Source organism: Phlebotomus papatasi, chromosome 1 (genome assembly GCF_024763615.1).
Source record: "Phlebotomus papatasi isolate M1 chromosome 1, Ppap_2.1, whole genome shotgun sequence".
Classification (NCBI taxonomy): domain Eukaryota; kingdom Metazoa; phylum Arthropoda; class Insecta; order Diptera; family Psychodidae; genus Phlebotomus; species Phlebotomus papatasi.
In genome coordinates, this window is record NC_077222.1 from 29399872 (window position 1) to 29418471 (window position 18600).

The following is an 18600-nucleotide window of genomic DNA, read 5'->3' on the forward strand; positions in this document are numbered from 1 at the left end:
TTTTGATGCAGTTTTATAAAATCAGTTTCAGAATTCAAACGAGAAGCGTCACGAAATTAATTATTTTTATGAACATGGGTCTCAGTTATCTCTTCAATAACATAAATGTTTTATCCCATGCCTTGCAAAGGGATAAGAAGAATATGTAAAAATTGAAACTGCCCCGTCGTTAAACTGCCCCACCCTCCCCTAGTGTTCGGTTCCTGTTGATGATGATTACAAATGTCGGCGGTTATTTTCCCCTCAATTCAATTTAAATTTCTGCGAGAATGTGTCTTGGATAAACATTGGATAAAATCAAAGTTAACCGCCAGGGTTCTTTGACTAACTTCAGTCTTATTTGGATGTTGTCAAATTGAATGCTCAAGAAAATCGTTTTTCTTCCCTGAAACTGTTATTTTATTGAATTTTTCTTAATGTTTGTGATATTTTTTCAAAATTTTCTTGCCGAGTGATGTAGAAAGTCTCGTGGGACAATTATTTAATGTGAAAATCGTGGAAAAATTAAAGTGATCCAGTGAAATTAGTTTTGTGGAATTTTCCTAAGAAAAAACGTGGATCATGGAGGAGTGTACACCTAAGAAAGACGTCTTGCAGGACTCAGATACTGTCTTCAGGTCTATAAGTAAATTTACCACAAAACCCGATAGTCCAAAGGCACCGACTATTCAGGATTTCTGTATTATAAAGCCGATAAGTCGAGGGGCGTTTGGGAAGGTGTTCCTGGGCTATAAGGATGGGAATATGGATAGATTGTTTGCCATCAAGGTGATGAGGAAGTCAGAGATGATTAACAAGAATATGGTGTGCCAGGTGATTACAGAGAGGAATGCCTTGGCATTGTCCAGGAGCCCCTTCTGCGTGAATCTCTTCTATTCCCTGCAGACTCCTTCTTATGTTTATTTGGTGATGGAATACATGGTTGGAGGGGATCTCAAGTCCCTCCTGGCCATGTATGGCTTCTTTGACGAAGCCAGTGCCAAATTTTACGCTGCTGAAGTGGCTCTGGCTCTTCAGTATCTCCACAGTCATGGAATTGTCCACAGGGACATTAAGCCGGATAATATGCTCATCTCAGCTTCCGGCCATGTGAAGCTCACGGACTTTGGGCTGAGTAAAATCGAACTGAGCAGGGATCTGGAGATGTCTGACCTCATAAATTGCTCTCCGAATATCAATGCTCGAACTCCTGGACAGCTTCTTTCGCTCACATCTCATCTGTCTTTCGGATCGGTTGAAAAGAAGGCACAGGGATCAGAGGATGAGCCTCCGATCACTTCCACCTTCATGAAAATCATCAATAATCATCGTTCTGGCGAGACTGACCTGGATTCTTCAATTGCTTCCAACACAAACGTTGCTGATGACAGTCGATTGTCCGGAGTCTCGCCATTCTTCTCCACCGAGAACATCGATCCAAATACCGTGACAAGTGCAGTGAACACTCTCAATGCAGACTCCCTGACATCCTATTACACTTGCAATTCCAGCATCGGAAGTGGCAATCGCAAGGATAATCCGTCAATCAAGTTCAAAAGGAAATTCATCAAAAGCCATTTCTTGTCCAGGGACAACAAAACAGAACTCCAGATGGCAATTAGGAACTCCTTGAGTTTGTCACGGTTTAAGGAATCCGAGGATTCTGGCATTTCCAGCCGAAAGGGAGATCTCTCAAATATTCCCAGCGAAGAGCAGCCCGCCAAAACAAAGGAAGAACTAACTTCAGACTATTCCCGGAGTTATGCAGGAAGTGAATCTGAATCTCCGGTGCTCAATATCTCCCGGAATTTCAAACATCCAAATTTCAGAAGGTAATCCTCAGAAATCCTTTTACCTGCAGGAGCAGCAGCCTTCTAAAAATCCCTCAAACGTTTCAGGAGTTTCAAGAGAAAACGACATCTCGAAGGCTGCGAGAATCAGGGCAGCACAGGGCTCACCCAAGAGATCGACACAATTGATCTGGGCAGCAGCACGCCCAAGAAGAGGAAAGAGAAGTCACCGTTGAAAGGAGTTCTCAATCCAATGTAAGTACCTGATCCTTTTTTTGGTTGTAAAATTTTTCTTAAAGGTTTTATAATTTTAGAAAACAAATGAAGGCCCTAATAAAGGTTTAACTCGATTTTATTGGGATTATTTTTATAAGCAGGGCCCTTTCAAGTTAATTTTGCTTCTGACCCTCATAATTTACCTAAAATCCGTTTTAATAGCAAATTAAAATTTTTTAAAGTTAAATAATCTCTTGTGCCTAGCTTAAGATAAGATCTGTGCCTAGCTTAGTCTTATGAGGTTTAATACAAATCTTCAAAGATTCTCGGTCAGTTTTTAAGGATTTGAGAAATTACGAAAATAATCGGTAGTAAAGGATTTAATAATCTTTTTCGCAAAAAAAATAAAATAATGTTTCGATAATTCATGAAAGGTTTCAAAGGTTCGAACTTTTCGGACTGTTAATTTCTATTTTTGTAGTATTTACAATTTTTTTTTACTGATTCATAACTGATTTAAACCGATTTAGGGGAAGTGCTTATAATTTTGGACAGTCTGCATATAAGCATCGATATCCTAAGTTTGAAGTGCCATATTTTCAATACTAATTGACTTTTCTTGTTACTCTCTTTTCAGAAGGATTGTTTAGAAACTTGGCAAGCTATTTATCATCTCATTTTTACTAAAATTAGTTTTAATACGTTTAAAAATGAATTGATATGTAGAGGTGAATTTGACTCTTATTTTGGACAACTTGGTTATTAATTTTTACAACTTGTCTGTAAATTTGGACAGATAATCCGCCTCAACAGGATGCCCATTGTTCTTCATTTTATGAACCAATCTTACCAAGTCCTCTTCCTGGTCATGTAAGGGAAACGTGGAATGTCACAAGAAGCCCAGAAACTTTCCATATCATTCATTAAAGTGAGTTGACTTCGGTACTCCAAATACGTGCGGATGCGCTCATTCCCTGCCCTTTCCGGGAGCCTTTCAAGGCATTTCTCACTGCATCTCTTTCGTAGAGATGATGCTCCTTTATTTCTCCAGGCATTTGTCCAACCTAGTCATCACAAAAGCTAAAACTTCACGAAATTTCGTGAGAAAAACACCTGTCCAAAATAAGAATCATCACCTCACTGGTGAATGTCTTAAAAAATTTCCCATTTTTCACACGAAAAATATAATTCACAAGGCAAATCTCACTTCAGGTCAAATGTACAAATCATCAGTAACGTGAATCAACACAATATTCAATGAATATTCAATAATATCACTCAAAAACAGCGAACAAACTTTGTTAGTACTTCACCAAAACTAAATAAGACTGAAGTAAGCCACGAAGTTCTGTCATATTTCTCGTAAGCAATTGCTCACACTGAATTTTCAACAAAGCAATTTCAACTCAAATCATATTCAAATTTTAACGTATTTAGTGTTAAAATCTTCCAAAAAGAACAAATATTTAGATAGAATTCATTATTCATCAAATATTGGAATAAAAATCCATCATTTTAATCAATTTATTTTTAGTGTCCAATGTTATCCTCAAAGTGTCCAAAATAAGAAACTGGACAAAATTAGAAGCATTTCCCCTATAATACAATTTGTTTTCGGAAAAAAATCAACTTGTTCGAAATTCCAAGATCGCGCCCGAGGTCTTATAACAAAAATAAAAATTATTTTGCATTTCAAGGAGAGGAATATGTTAAAAAAAAAATAGGAAAAAAAAGATTCCTATGGATCTCAGGAATACTAATATACGGCTTAAGCCGATAGGCGGTTTAACGTAATTATAATCAAAATAATGATCAGACTACGTTCCCATCAGTTTCTTACTCTGCCTTTTCTCGGCTTAAGCCGTAAGTCTGTCTAGGGCATTAATATTCACAATGGCTGATAAACATTTTTTTTTTGAAAAGTTCAAAAATGTAAAAATTGGTTCGCGAAACCCAAAGATCCTAGAAATTCCTTTGGGAAATCCTGAAAAATTGCATAGCGAAATTCGAGAAACTAGAAATCCTTGTCAGTAAAAATGAGAAACCCCCCGTCAGATAATTTCGTCAGATATCTTTAAGATTTCTGCAGAAAATATCTACTCTGCTCAAAATCTGCCGAGAAATCTGTAGATATTCCTACGAATTTTATTTGAGCTTGGGACAAAATTCGTCAGAAATTTTTGCAGATTTTCTGACGAATCCTGGTGCATACTCTGACGAATTTCTGTAGATATTTTGCCGATTTTCTGAAGATTTTTCTACATTCCAGACTTTCCAGACAGCTGTGTCTGAAGAGATGTAATATTTTTCACTGAAGTTTGCAAAATTCAATAGAGCTATTCTTGGTGATATCACAGTGTTTATATAAAATAAAGAATTCTGCGACGCCGTGTTATAAGTAGAGAATAGTGAAGTGAAAACTTTAAGCAGAGTTTCGACCTAAATTTCGTGTTTTTGTATCATTCATCATTCCATGGGCGATTTTTAAGAAATTAGTATTTTTGTCTTGAATCTTTTTACTCATCTAAAACGTTTAATCGGAAATGCTTGTTAAACAGAGCATACCATTTTCTTTGTAACTTCTACAGTTTCTTGATAAATCAGCAATATTTTTGTTGAGACAATGGAGACTATGCAGATTTCCTATGCAGAAATTCTGCCGAAAATCTACAGAATTTCTCTAAATGTACTAGAATATACCGTTACAATTCAAAAAACCTCCGAGTAAAATCGGCAGGTAGAGCAATGATTTGACGGGCCCCTTAGATTTTCGAAAAACGTCAGACTCGCCATGTGGTATTAGGGCCTTATTGTCATACAGAGGTGTCTCTCTATATGCATAACGTGTCGATGCACAGCTTTTGTGCCGGTTGCATTCAAAATCATTTTGTTTACATTTTGACAAAGTAAATAAAGGAATTTTTTTAGTAACTAATTTTTCTCGTTTTTAATTTTAATATTTTTATTTTTTCTGTCTCATATTATAGTTAAAATAACACGGGAAATTCTAAAAAAAAAATTTAAAAAAAAAATTATTATAAGAAAGAAAAAAAACCATTAGGAATTTCAAAAAAGTTGTGCATATTCAGAGATAGAACTGTCAAAAAAAAGTACCTAAACTATGCATATAATAGAGAGACACCACTGTACTTGGTCAAAAACTTTTGTTTTGAAATTTTGATGTTATGTCATATTTGGAGAATCAATGTCAAAAATGAAAACGCCTTTATTTTTGTTCGTATTTATTTTTGAAATTGATTTTTAAATATAATTTGATGAGTTGATAGACAGATTGAATGTTTTAGGATGGTTTTCTCTTTAAAAGTCGGAATTTTTAATAAAAGTCAAGAAAAAAAATATTAGTAATTCGAGGCTATGCTGAACATAACCTTCAAGATGCTATTTAAATTTCGATAAAGTCGCTTCAAAATTTTAAATAGTGCGGCAATCATAATTTTGAAGATTTTCAATTTTTTCAAATCTTTGGTTGTGAAATTTTTGGTTGTAAGGAGCTGGAATTTTTCAATACTGTTGTTTTTTTTTCAAATTCATTGTATTTCAATAGAATAACAACCGATTAAAGATATACAGTTGTGGCCAGAATACTAGAACCATTTTGAAAATCTAACTTTTTAAATTTGTGATTTTTTTTTCTAGTAATACCTTAAAAAATATTGTAGAAATTTTTAAATAATTACCTTACGTCCAGAAAACACACTTCTGGCCTCAGAAGGTTTGTATATTGACACAGAATACGTCAATAGTGAAGTTCTGCTTGGACAAAAAAAAAACAGAATCACTTTCACTTATAGCCATAAACTAAAGTTCTTTTCGAATATTTCAAAAATAACAAAAATTTAATGTAATGTTAATAATTATTTAGTAACTCAACAACCAATTTTTTAAGTTTGGATAAAGGAAAGTATCGGAAATTGTGGAAATTTCCGTTAGATGATCTGTTAGATTTTTGAGGTTACGGGGAGCGGAGCATGGTCGTGAAAGTCATAGTTCACTACAATAAGTTACGAAAATCAAAAATTCATAACATTAAATACATTAGACTTTCTCAAATTCGGGCATTTGGGACCGAAATGTCACCCGAATTAGAGAGAAATTCGGGCATCAAATTGTTTTAAATGCAACGATTTTTTGTTTACCTGCATACTCATATTAAGTTTACATGCTCATATTAACTGTAAATTTCATGAAAGCCCCTTAATAATGCAAAATAACATTACAACTGAGACAAAGCATGGCAATTTTAAGCATTTTTGCTTCATTCGATAATCATAATCGAACTTGAAAAATGTCAACAAACTTTTTTCAAACTTAACTGCTGCCCGAATTTAAAAGTATCCCGATCTTAAAAGAGCCGAATTAGCGAGAGTCTACTGTAGTGTTTGCATAAACATAAGACACGGGATTTATGTTGCCACCGGTTTTACGGTCCAAGTACAGTAGACTCTCACTCAATCGGTTCTTTTCAATGGGGCGAACAATTTTGTTGACAATTTTCACGTTTAATTATGATGCTAATTTGCTCAAATTCGCTGTAGTTCCTCTTATTTTATCATGATTCTTTATAATTGAGCACTTTTTGTGGAATTTACAATGGATTTGACGTCCAAAATCTATCGTTAATTTGGATGATATTTTGCCCCATATTCCCGATTGAGTGAGAGTCTACTGTATAAGAAAACAACAATTCAAGATTTTTGAATTGTTCGAAATAGATTTTAATAGAGTCCGAAATAGATTTTAATCAAACCTTCAAACCTTGAAATATCCTTGAAACCGGTAATTTATCACCGGTTTAAAACCGATTGAAATCGGTTCAGTCTTATCGGAAATTCCAAGACCTTTCCAGCGAGCCCAAACATGACTCTATTCGGTTGAGAAATACGCTTTCTAGAGCCCCTGTAAGCCTTGACGATATGTCCGCCTGGACAATCTTTATGATTATGACATATCCCAAATTAAATTAGAAAGGGGGGATAAGAGGAATGTTCATTGTCCCGGGGTTGACTTATGGAGTAGGGTCGGAGGATCGCCGAAAGTCCCAGGTCTCTATGTATAACCGTTTGTCCTTTAGGCGTGGCAATGACCGGACCGGAGGGCGGCAGAGACGAACAGATGGACAAACAGCGTGGCGTAATATCTAAAAAATAGTTTGAAACGTGGAGATGTATTGAAAAAAGTACTCCCCATTTCCAGGCGGTGGAAAGTCGTAATTTTGAGGTCCAACATTTGACCTTGAAAACCGTTTCTAAGTATGATTGAAGGGCATTTTCTTGTAGGAATGAAAAGTTGGTCTGGGGATCCTGGGATTACGCATGTTTTTGGGAATCAGAAGTACCGCACGAAATAACTTAATGCATACAGGGACTTGGCATATCAGCAGGAGATTTCTTTTGAATAAGTCACAGAAACGCCAATGTATGCAAAATAATGTTGGCGTCAATATTTCGAGCAACTTTCAGCGCCAACGGCGCCAACTGTTCATTGCTTACGTATTTCGAATTTACCGTCTCAAAAATATTTACATAAATTCAGGGGAATTTCACAAATTAGCTCCCTATGGTAGGCAAAAACGGCAAAAACGCATAAATTATATTTGCACAGTCCCATTATATGCACAATCCCGATATTCACAATCTGGGGCCCCTGTAGTTTATACAACATCCAGAAATATGCAAAAATGAAAAAAAATGTACTGAAAGAGTAAATCATTAGCTTTCAGTTTTTCAAGTTTGTTATTGAAATAAATGAGGATATAATTCTAAAGGTCCTTCAAATAAAATGAAATTGGATTTTTATCGGTTCCAAATAATCCGATGGATACTCAAAGTCCTGAAAGACGCGAGAGAGTTTTTGAAGCAATTTTATTTTACTTTGCTTTCGGTGACATTGAGTTTTCCCTTTCAGATCTTTATCTGACGATGAAATGCCCATTAATGCGAATTTGGGCAATGTGCTCGTGTCGACACCGGTATCATCGCAAAAGCTTCCCCGTCGCGACGGTGGCTTGTTGCATAAAATCAAGAGCACGCGATTTGTCCTCCCGTCATCAGGGGAAATGCACAAGAAGAGTAGTTCGATGCACGAACGACTTCCAATGCGATTAATTAAGATGCACGATGAACCTGCGATGTCGCCTATTGCTCGACCTTCTGCGCAGAAAACACCGAAAATCACTCAAACTCCTTTCCGGACGCCCAAATCTGTTCGAAGAGGAGGAGTGTCAACTTCAGATGAACGAATTCTCGGTACTCCGGACTATCTGGCTCCGGAACTGCTGCTGTCCAAAGGTCATGGTCCAGCTGTGGACTGGTGGGCCTTGGGAGTCTGTTTGTATGAATTTCTCACGGGGATTCCGCCGTTCAACGATGAAACGCCTCAGAAAGTATTTCAGAATATTCTATGTCGCAATATTGAGTGGCCAGAGGATGATGAGGCTCTGTCTCAAGAAGCAATGGATGCCGTTGAAGCGCTTCTCACGATGGAACCATCACAGAGACCCTCAGCGAATCAGGTTCAGCAAATGATCTTCTTCCAGGATATTACGTGGTCCGATATTCAAAGTGCGGAACCTCCTTTTGTGCCAAAACCAGACAATCCTTTCGATACGGGATATTTCGAAGGTAAGTTCTTTTCTTCTATTTATTTTTTGTTCAATTTAAGCTTAATTTAAAATGTTTGATCATTTTGAGTTTTAAAAAAATTAATATTCTGTTCATAAGGTTCATAATTACTTTATTACCGCTTCAAAACCTATTGAAACTGGTTCAGACTTTTCAGAGAATTCAAGACCTTTCCAGCGAACCTAAAGTTTCCAAAATCGATTGAGAAATACGTTCAAGTCAGTCTAAATAATCTCTGAACTTGAAAAATTGATATTATGAGTAATTCAGGGGCAGCTTCATAAACGATCTTGGGTTTCAAGGGTTCAAAAACGAACTCCGTATATCAAGAAATGTAATGTTTCTAATGTTTCGGAGACCAAAATAACAAATGTGCACAGATTTCATAATTTATTTGTGCAATTTGCATTATTTTCTTTTTAATTAAAAAATACTTAAAATACAATTGAAAGTTTTAATATATTTTGAAAAACAAATACATTTCAAAGTCCTCGAAAAATATTTCATATTGTTCAGTAAAATTAAATTAATTTGTTTTAAATTCTAATAAAAATTATTATTTTTCGAATTTTATTTTGTTATAATTTTTAAAGCAATTTTTAAATCCTCTGTTGATTTTTTTCCTTTGGGAATAAGAATAAACAAATTGGCATTGACACATTTATTGACAGCGTGGGGCGCTGTTTTTACCGCAGGTGGCGCTGGCGACTGTTCCTAATTTCGAATTCTCAAATTTTTAGCCGAAATGTTTTAACTAAATCTCTTTCTTGTCTACGGTGATTTTCGATTCAAAATTATAAATTACATATACAAATTGAAAACCAAATTATGAACATTCAAATTAATTAATGAATTGCACAAAATGATAAAATAAATATTAAATAAAATATTTTTCATATTCCAATAATATGTTGTCCTGACAGAACAAATCGAATATTGGAGCTTCATGTAATACATTTTGCGGCTCAAAATCAACCAATACGTATTAATTTATTGTGGTATCCGACCATAAATATGCAATTAAAACATCATTAAAATATGATATATGTCTGAAAAATTGCATTTCTGAAATTTTACCAATGGCTGAAGATGAAATACTCTTTGATGTTTTTTGATGCGAAATAAAGTTGAAATAGTGTGCAATAAAAAAGTATATATATTCAGAATTTTATAAAATGATAACAAATTTCATTTCGGATTTATTAATATAAATGTAAAATTAGTTATCATTCTGAAAAGATATTCCTTTCGCCACTTTTACCATATAAATTTATTGCAAAAATATAAATTGTTCCAACAAATATAAATTTATGAACAGCCTTTTAGGCTGAAATTCCAATTTTGTCGTTCCTATATATGTTTAAAAGAAAAGCTTTGTCAGATGAATTTGGTCAGTCTCAGCGTTTAAATTAGGGGTAGAATACTTGCCAAAAATAACATGATAATTTTACCCAAAAAAAAACAAAAATCTCGGAGAGTCAAAATCCTGAATAAGTCGAAAACCTGAAAGACCAAAACTCCGAAGAGACAAAATCCTGAATGGACCAAAATCTCGAATAGGTCAAAATTTCGAATAGCCAAGGTTCCAAAGAGCCAAAATCCTGAATAAGTCGAAAATATGAAGAGCTAAAATCCCAAACAGACAAAGTTCCAAAGAGCCAAAACCCGAATGGGTCGAAAACCCGAAAAGCCAAAATCCCGGAGAGACAAAATCCTGAATGGGCCAAAATCCCGAATTGGTCAATATCCCGAATAACTACAGTTCCAAAGGCCCTAAATCCTGGATGATTCAAAAACCCGAAAAGCCAAAATCCCAAATAAACAAAGTTTCAAAGTTCCAAAGGCCTAAAACGCAAATGAGTCGAAAACCCGAAAAGCCAAAATCCCGAAAAGACACAATCCAGAATGGGCCAAAATGTAGAATAGGTCAAAATCCCGAATAGCCAACGTTCCAAAGAGTCAAAATCCGAATGAGTTGAAAATCCGAAAAGCCAAAATCCCGAAGAGACAAAATCCTGAATATACCAAAATACCGAATTGATCAAAATCTCGAATATCCAAAGTTCCAAAGGCCTAAAATCCTAAGTGATTCAAAAACCCGAATAGCCAAAATCCCAAATAGACAAAATATCAAAAATCCAAAACCTCAATGCGTCGAAATCTCAAATAGCCAAAGTTCCAAAAAGCCAAAACCCAAATGAGTCGAAAACCCAAAAAGCCAAAATCCCGAAGAGACAAAATCCTGAATGGACTAAAATCCCTAATAGGTCAATATCCCGAATAGCTCAAGTTCCAAAGGCCCAAAATCCTGAATGATTCAAAAACCCAAATAGCCAAAATCCCAAATAGACAAAATATCAAAAATCCAAAACCTCAATGCGTCGAAATCTCAAATAGCCAAAGTTCCAAAAAGCCAAAACCCAAATGAGTCGAAAACCCGAAAAGCCAAAATCCCGAAGAGACAAAATCCTGAATGGGCCAAAATCCCGAATAGGTCAATATTTCAAATAGCCAAAGTTCCAAAGAGCCAAAATCCTGAATGATTATAGAAAGACATTTTCTATAAACACTTTCTTGACTGATTCTATTCAGCTGGATTAGAAATTTCTAGACCATTCAGACCATTTCTCGTGTTCATGCGGTTTTCAATAGTCTATTCCATGGATCATTTTCAATCCTTTTAGATCACTTATAAACTTATGTGTACACTTATATTTATTTTTGAAAGATCAGATGCTTATAGTACATTATTTAACTTGCTTTGACATTCCATTGAATTTAAATCGTTTTTATTCAAAAAATTTACGGTGCTAATCTAATGAAAAATGAAAACGGGATAAGGATTTTTTAGTACATGACTTCTCTCATGTCCTTCTGCATAATCGACTTTTGTCCGTAATGGTTTTTGTCAAGGCTGTTTGGTGGTTTTGGAAGACGATGAGAGCTAGGAGAGAACAGTCGTGACAGGAACCACTACAAAGAAAACTAAATTGTAAGCACTTGAGAACAGTAAAGTACTAAAAAATATGTTCGTTTTACAAAGATAACACCTTCAATTAGCTTTTGCAATAATAAAGAATTGCCAGATGGAAAAATAATGCAGATTTATATCAAGAGTGGTATTAAGCAAACAAATTTACAAACGCAAATCGGGACACTTATTTTTTTTTGTATGTAATTAATTATTAAAACTCCTAAAAGAGCGTTGATCTCCATTGTAATCTCATAATAAAGAAGCATTAAAATTTTTTATTTTCCATTTTTAGAACTCTTTTTTATTGAATAAAAAGTAATGCTTGAAACATTTTCTTTCTTCGTCAATTTTTGCAGCTCGAAACGTGATGCAACATCTGAAATTGTCGAACTTCGATGGAGAAAAACTGTGAAAGATGTGACGCCTCTTTGTTGATGTAAGTTGCAAAAGATGTTTTTCGTCAATTTGTTAGTAATTAATTTAAAAGGAGTTAAAGACATAATAAAGAGTTGCGTTCCTTTTTTTCTCTCAACAACTTTGTGTCTATTTTTTTTTAAATTTTAATAACAATAAATGGGAGAAAAAGTCAGCAATATTTCATGGTTTATGATGGATGAGAAGCGTGATTTAACATCTCAATTGTACATGTGAATAAGACTTGCCAATTGTGCGTGAAGGAGTATAAATCTAATGTGGCCAATTGACACGCTCAATAAGATGGAGATTGAATTGAAAGCGAGTTGATGTTCACCATGAAAGGGCCCCCAAAATGGGATGTTATTATGATGAGTGGTTTGGGTGGATATTGCTTCACTTTGGCAACTCAACAATACCCTTCCTTCCACCTTTGAGCGTCTTCTATCGCACTTTCTTTGGGGAATGTCTTTGTTTGTGACTGGGGGAAACATTATCTTGGCAGGTGTTAGATGCTATAATACGCGTATTTTACACAATTCAATCCATATCGGGAAATTCAATTGTCTGCTCCACATTGTGAGGCACAACGGGCGGGAAAAATGGAGTGAAAGAGATTCAGTTATGGAAATGCAAGAATTCCTCATTGACTATGTTTATATGTGAAAATCTTGGATTAAAATGGTCCAGAATTTTATTAGGATTCATTATTATTAGGGTATTTTAATCCAATGCGATTATTTTGGATTGATTGAAAGCCGAGACTATTTCATTTAACCGTATTGTCTTGCTTAAAAAGAGCTTTTGTGTTGAGTTGGCTGGATTGAATTTTAAAAGAACTTTAATATTCTGTTTCTGTTATTCTGTTTTGTTGTTTTTACCTTTATCACCCTAGAAAATTTCACATTAAAGTTAAAGTGAAAAGTTGCTCATTAAAACTTCTAGAACCACTCGAAATTGCTGATTTAGTCAGGACACATTGCTAGAATTGCTCAATGTCCCAATGACACACGGTTTGTCAGATGAGTGTTTTTGTTTTTGAAGCATTTCAGTCGTTTGAGCGAAAATGTGAGATTTTAGTGAAGAAAAGGAAGTTTTCCTCCTGTATGCTACTTTTATGTCGTGCAAAAGGATCCGCAAAGCGAGAAGAAGGAAGATATGGGCGAGAGATTGGCTCCTAACGCGGCCTTCACATGGTGTCGTTGAAATTCTCTGGGGCGATTTTTGGGACATAATAATTTTCTCCGGATGACTTCGGAGGAATTTAAAGAACAGCTTCAAATCCTAGGGCTTTATTTTCAAAAGAAGACTACGAAAATTAGGGAGCCAATATCACCCAAATCCCGACTGAGGTGTGAGTTCCGGCGATTGGTGACTCAATTTGCCGTAAACGGCCTGAAAACCATCAGATCGGCTGCCTCTATTTTTGTATTCCCGGCAGTTGTAGTCCCAAATGACGGTTTCCTGATGCACAGCCTTAATTAATTCGGTCATCATCTCATTTGACCACGAAATCCCAGAAGTTTATGAAACAATAAAAAATGTAGATCGATCAAATTTTTCTTTAGCTTTTTTCTTACTTATCCTCTGCACCGATCTTTTTCAAAGTCTTTTGTCCTTTCACCATCTCGTGCGCGATAAATAGTAGGTATTAGCACTACTTTTTATCACAATTTAATCACGAATAAATTGGTGATAAAATTGTGGCGCAGAAACTACCCGAATGACTGCAATAAAGCAGTACCTGATGAAAATTTAATGAGCAAATTTTGCTCATAAATTTGCTCACTTCTCATTAATTTGCTCATTAATTATCAATCGTATTTATGCTATTTTAATCTATTTAAGCCAATTTTTGTGACTCAAGTCCACTTTTTTATCACTAAATGAATCGATTTCTAAAAGCTCTTGACGAAAATTGCACATTAGGGCACATATCAGCAACAATTAATTCTAATCACATTAAAATTTTAATGTGAAATTCTCTAGTGTGATAAAACGGTAACCGTGCTATCACATTAGGATTTTTTCAATTTGTAAATTCAATTTAATTTTCAGATGAATTGTTCCTGTGCATTATATTACATTAAAAACCAATTAAATTCATAGATCTGCACTTATTTATTAATATAAACTAATACTTGGTCCACAAAAACCTGTTTAAATATTTTAAAATAGCATAAATGTGGTTGCTCAAATAAATTGGAATTCAGCAAATTAAAATGTTAAAATTGCTCATTAATTACAATTTTATTGCAGTTAAACAAGTAGTCTTTTGAAGAAAATTGTTCTCATTAAATTTATTTACTCGAAAATATTATTTGTGGCAAAAAGATAAGTACAGTGGTTTAGTGATGAACTTGTACGGGAGTGAAGATTCAGTATCGGGAGTAATTTGCTAAGTTCCTCCAAAGTAATTCAAAGGAAATTATTGTGCTAAGAAATCTCCAGTTGCATTACTTCATACTGATTTCCAACATGACTGTACGAGAGTCGCTTCGTAAGATCCTTTGCCTACAACCCTTTCTTCTGGCCTTAGGGATCCTTCTAAACAACAGATAAGTGACTTAAAGACATTTTAAGTAAACTGGTTGAGCACTCATAAATCCATCTAGCGATATCGTTATGCCCTGGACACACTTACGACTAAAGTCCAGAGACGACTAAGCTCGTTCATAGCCAAGTCAGTTTCTGACACACTACAAACGAGGCTTAGCATTCACTGGTATCCACAAAACATAACTTCGCACAACTCACTTTTTCAATGTGTTATAAATTAATTTGGCCCATTATAATATTATATTTTGTTATATAGTCCAATTCCTCAAATTTTCAGAACAGAGCTATGGGTGAAATCCATAAGGAACATAGAGAAAAAATCAGGGGCCTCTCGACATTTCATTTTTCCATACATTTTTGCATAGAGGCACTGAAGACTATTGGCAAGTTTTTTCCTAAAGAGAATTAACTTATCAGTCTGATATATTTCGAAATCGTGCATTAAAAGCTATATAAAAATACATATTTCATAATGCTCGCCGAAATAATACAGGAACTACTAACAAATTTGTTTAAGTCGCGGTGCAATATCTGCAAAATTTTTACAAGGAAAAGTGAAAAATAGCTTCACTTTTTATTAGGCTTGATGGGCCCCTGGAAAAAATTGAATTGTCCGAAGCTTGAGTCGTCCGAAGGTAGCGCGCTTTCCCTTACACCGATTTTTTGTCCAAATAAAATACCATTTGCATTTAAGCTGTTGCTTTCAAGTCGAATTTTCTCAGTTTGCTATCACAAAAATTAATCCAGATTATTCTTTTCATATAAACGGAGAACTATTTCAACCTCTTTTACCCCAAATTCTTCACAAAGTGAAGCTCTCGATGCTGCTGTGAGAAGTCAATTATATTTAAATGAGTTGTGCCATTATCGATGATTTGTTTAATGTGAATTTTTCTCTTTTATTGGATGAAGAAAATAATGAACAATATCGTGTGAAGCAAGATGTGACTGCGTTTTTTTATTTATGACCATCTAGAAAGGGTTATAAAAAACATGAATTCAGAGCAGTCAGTTACTGTTAATTCATGATTTTAAATTGGATACATTAGAAAGCACTTGAAGATGTGTGAAGTTTCAGTTTTTTTTTGGTAATTACACAAAGAGATCTTTACATATATTGATCTAACACAATAGGTTTAATTTAAATAGATTTCAAACGTTTTTGTTTGCTTTGAGACGCTGTATCTCGGAGCATTACCATTGAGTTTATAATTTTGTATCTCGTGCTTCGGTTGTTTTTACTTCATCATTGAGTGTATTGATTCAGAAATGGAAATAGAAAACAATTAGATGGATTAATTTTATCAACATTTATGTATTTGATCTCGAGATCATTAGCTGATTAAATGAAATAATTCTCTGTATTATATTACTTGATGTTTGCCTTTTTGGACGGTGTATACTTAATGATTTATTTACATTTTGCTTTACTTTGAGATGCTATTTGAGGATTTTGTACGCTGATAAAAGGTATTTTGTTAAAAAGGCAAATAGAACGAGAATGCCAAAATATCTTCAAATAGTCTAAATGGCTACAGGTCAAAATGTGAGTGAACTCATCAAAGGTCGAGATGAATGTGAGCCTAATTTTTCTCTCATCTCAGTTTCATTTGGTATGTTAAAGTTCAAGGTTTCAAAAATCTCAGTCAAAACGTGGTTTTATAATTTGTATTGTGAGTTTCTGTGATAATTAATTAACACAGACTTATATTTGCTTTTCAAATATAAGAGAATTATTACTACTATTAATATTTGAAGAAAATATAAAGTGAAATATTGATACGATTTTTTAATAAGATCATTGATTCAAGTTCTTTAGTTTGAAAATAGTAAATAAGAAGATAAAAAAAGATTAGCAGATAAGAGAATTTCAGAAAGCTGAGGTTCCGATACTTATCGATTATCCCATCTGTTATCCGTCTAGAGGTCTAACGACAAGAAATATCAACTTCCAGTCTTTGGTAACCCCCTTTTAATTGAGGACTCTCTATCGATAATTTATTTTCGTTTTCTCCTCTATTCTTCCTAAACCGTGTTTTTTTTTAGTATATTAAGAAGTTTCTGTGATTTTTTATGCTTGATATATTGTATATAATCCAGACAAACACTTGATATAAATCCCTATGACTGGAATTTCCATAATTTGGATTTTTTTCAAGATCAAAAACGAGAGAACAGGGGTGAAATGATAACTCTGTCTAATTGTCCCATCGCTAGTGTCGAGTGTCGATTATGGGCGATCGAGATGATAACTTGCATTTTTTATTGCTAGTGTCGATAATTATCGCCACTAATTTATCGACAGTTCTGAAGCTGAAGTTAAGTTTTGGTTAAACTAGCGATTAGTTGGTATATGAAAAAAAAAAATATAAAAAGTATCCATTTTAGGGTACCTACACTTTTTCAAGAAGTCCAAAAAAGTATCCTTTATTTTCATCGTATATTCTTGGCATGCTCAAAAAGCTGTGGAGGCCGGAATTACGCGTCTTTTGAGCCCATTAAAATTAACACGGGGATAACTAGAGCCGCAGATAAAAAATGTTGAATTTTGAAAAAAAAAATAAAATTAAATGCATTTAGAAACAAATCTAGACGTGACCCAGGATTAAAGATTTGAGATCTTTAACCTTTTAAGGACGACATGCTTTTTGTTTTGATCGAAAATCAAGAAAAATTGAAATCGATAAACAGAATTTGTGAAACGTCTTACAATCTTGTAAAGAGCCCAACAGAAACAGAGTCTATGAACGATGGGGACAAAAATAGCCAAAAAATTCAAGAATTTATTCTGACAACAGGGGAAAGTGCCTATGCTTGATACCATGCTTGATACCATGCTTGATACCGTTCTTAAAGGGTTAAAGGACTCTCTAACAAGTTTTGTACGTCTCATTAAAGGCACCCACCTACTGTTGTACAGTGTTACTTATATTAAATTTTGAGATAGTTTGAAGATCATTTTATGACTAGTTTTAAATCGGAAATATAAGCAAATAGGCCTGTGTATAGGTACCTTTAGAAACCAATCGGTACTTGTACATAATTTTGCTGGAATACTTTAGTATTGGGTGAGATTCTTAACAATCTCACCTGTTTTAAAGGGTAGTTATGACCATACAAACGTACTTTATGTTGCAAGTAAGTCTGTCTAGGGCATAATGGCCTCTACACACTAGATCAATTTATATCCATATTGAAGCAAATTCCCTACGCCTGTGTAGGAAAAACTCTAAAATATGGACATAATTTGTTTCTAATGTGTAGATGCTATAACTTTCAACTTAAAATATGGTTAAACCTCTTTCAGGTTATTAGAAAAAGAATATTTGAAAGTAAAAAAAACTACTCCGGTTGTATACAACTTCTCTAACTTTAAGCAGTTGAATTCATCATTTTTCTTGAACAAGGATAATTATGTTAAATAATTTTGAATTTTTAATACTTCTCTTTATAGGAAAAAGTAAAATAGAGAATTAACGCTATATTACTTGCGCTTTATTCGTTATTTTAAAACAATTCCAAGATTTTGAGGAAGGTGTCAATATCACTGAGTGAGAGAAATCCGAAAAAGTTAAAATAACATTCCGGAAATTTTATCCTGAAGTATTGATCCGAAATCTGTGTAAATATTACCCCTTTTAGGTGTATTAGGGGTTAAAGTTACCCTTTTTCGTGTTAATTTTACCCTTAAAAAGGAGTAAAATTAACATTAAAAAATGTTAATATATTTTTACACCTAAAAAGTGTTAAAGTTATGAGGAAGAAAAGTTAATCGCACCCCTATTTTTTTTCTCAGTCAGTGTAGGGATTTCCTGTCGAACTGGTGTTTTTTTTAACTTTATTATATATGCTATATAGCATTTAAAAAAAATCTGTAAAATACAATTTCAACTAAGATTTTATTGATGTGTAAGAGTTCATCGCTATGTGTGGCTTTATGTACCTTTATACACGTGCCTTAATGGTGCATTTTCTAAAGCTGACGTCTAAAGTCACAGATGGTAGATGTATGAGGGAAGGTGTTAAC

General features: G+C 34.2%; 1 protein-coding gene across 1 annotated transcript; it reads left to right on the forward strand.

The window, feature by feature from the left end:
- The first annotated feature begins 332 nt into the window (after positions 1–332).
- LOC129799604 (serine/threonine-protein kinase greatwall) lies at positions 333–12135 on the forward strand. The gene is made up of 4 exons (XM_055843631.1): positions 333–1811; positions 1878–2024; positions 7911–8626; positions 11957–12135. Exons 1-4 carry the CDS (start codon positions 562–564, stop codon positions 12010–12012), a joined length of 2169 nt encoding a protein of 722 aa, XP_055699606.1. The 5' UTR covers positions 333–561; the 3' UTR covers positions 12013–12135.
- Positions 12136–18600: the final 6465 nt, after the last annotated feature.

What these genes read in the sequence shown, in the direction of transcription:
- LOC129799604 (XM_055843631.1), top strand. Translation starts at nt 562, where the DNA reads ATGGAGGAGTGTACACCTAAGAAAGACGTCTTGCAGGACTCAGATACT. An exon ending in AAAGGAGTTCTCAATCCAAT is followed by an intron (nt 2,025 to 7,910) that starts GTAAGTACCTGA and finishes TTTCCCTTTCAG; the next exon opens with ATCTTTATCTGACGATGAAA. An exon ending in CGATACGGGATATTTCGAAG is followed by an intron (nt 8,627 to 11,956) that starts GTAAGTTCTTTT and finishes CAATTTTTGCAG; the next exon opens with CTCGAAACGTGATGCAACAT.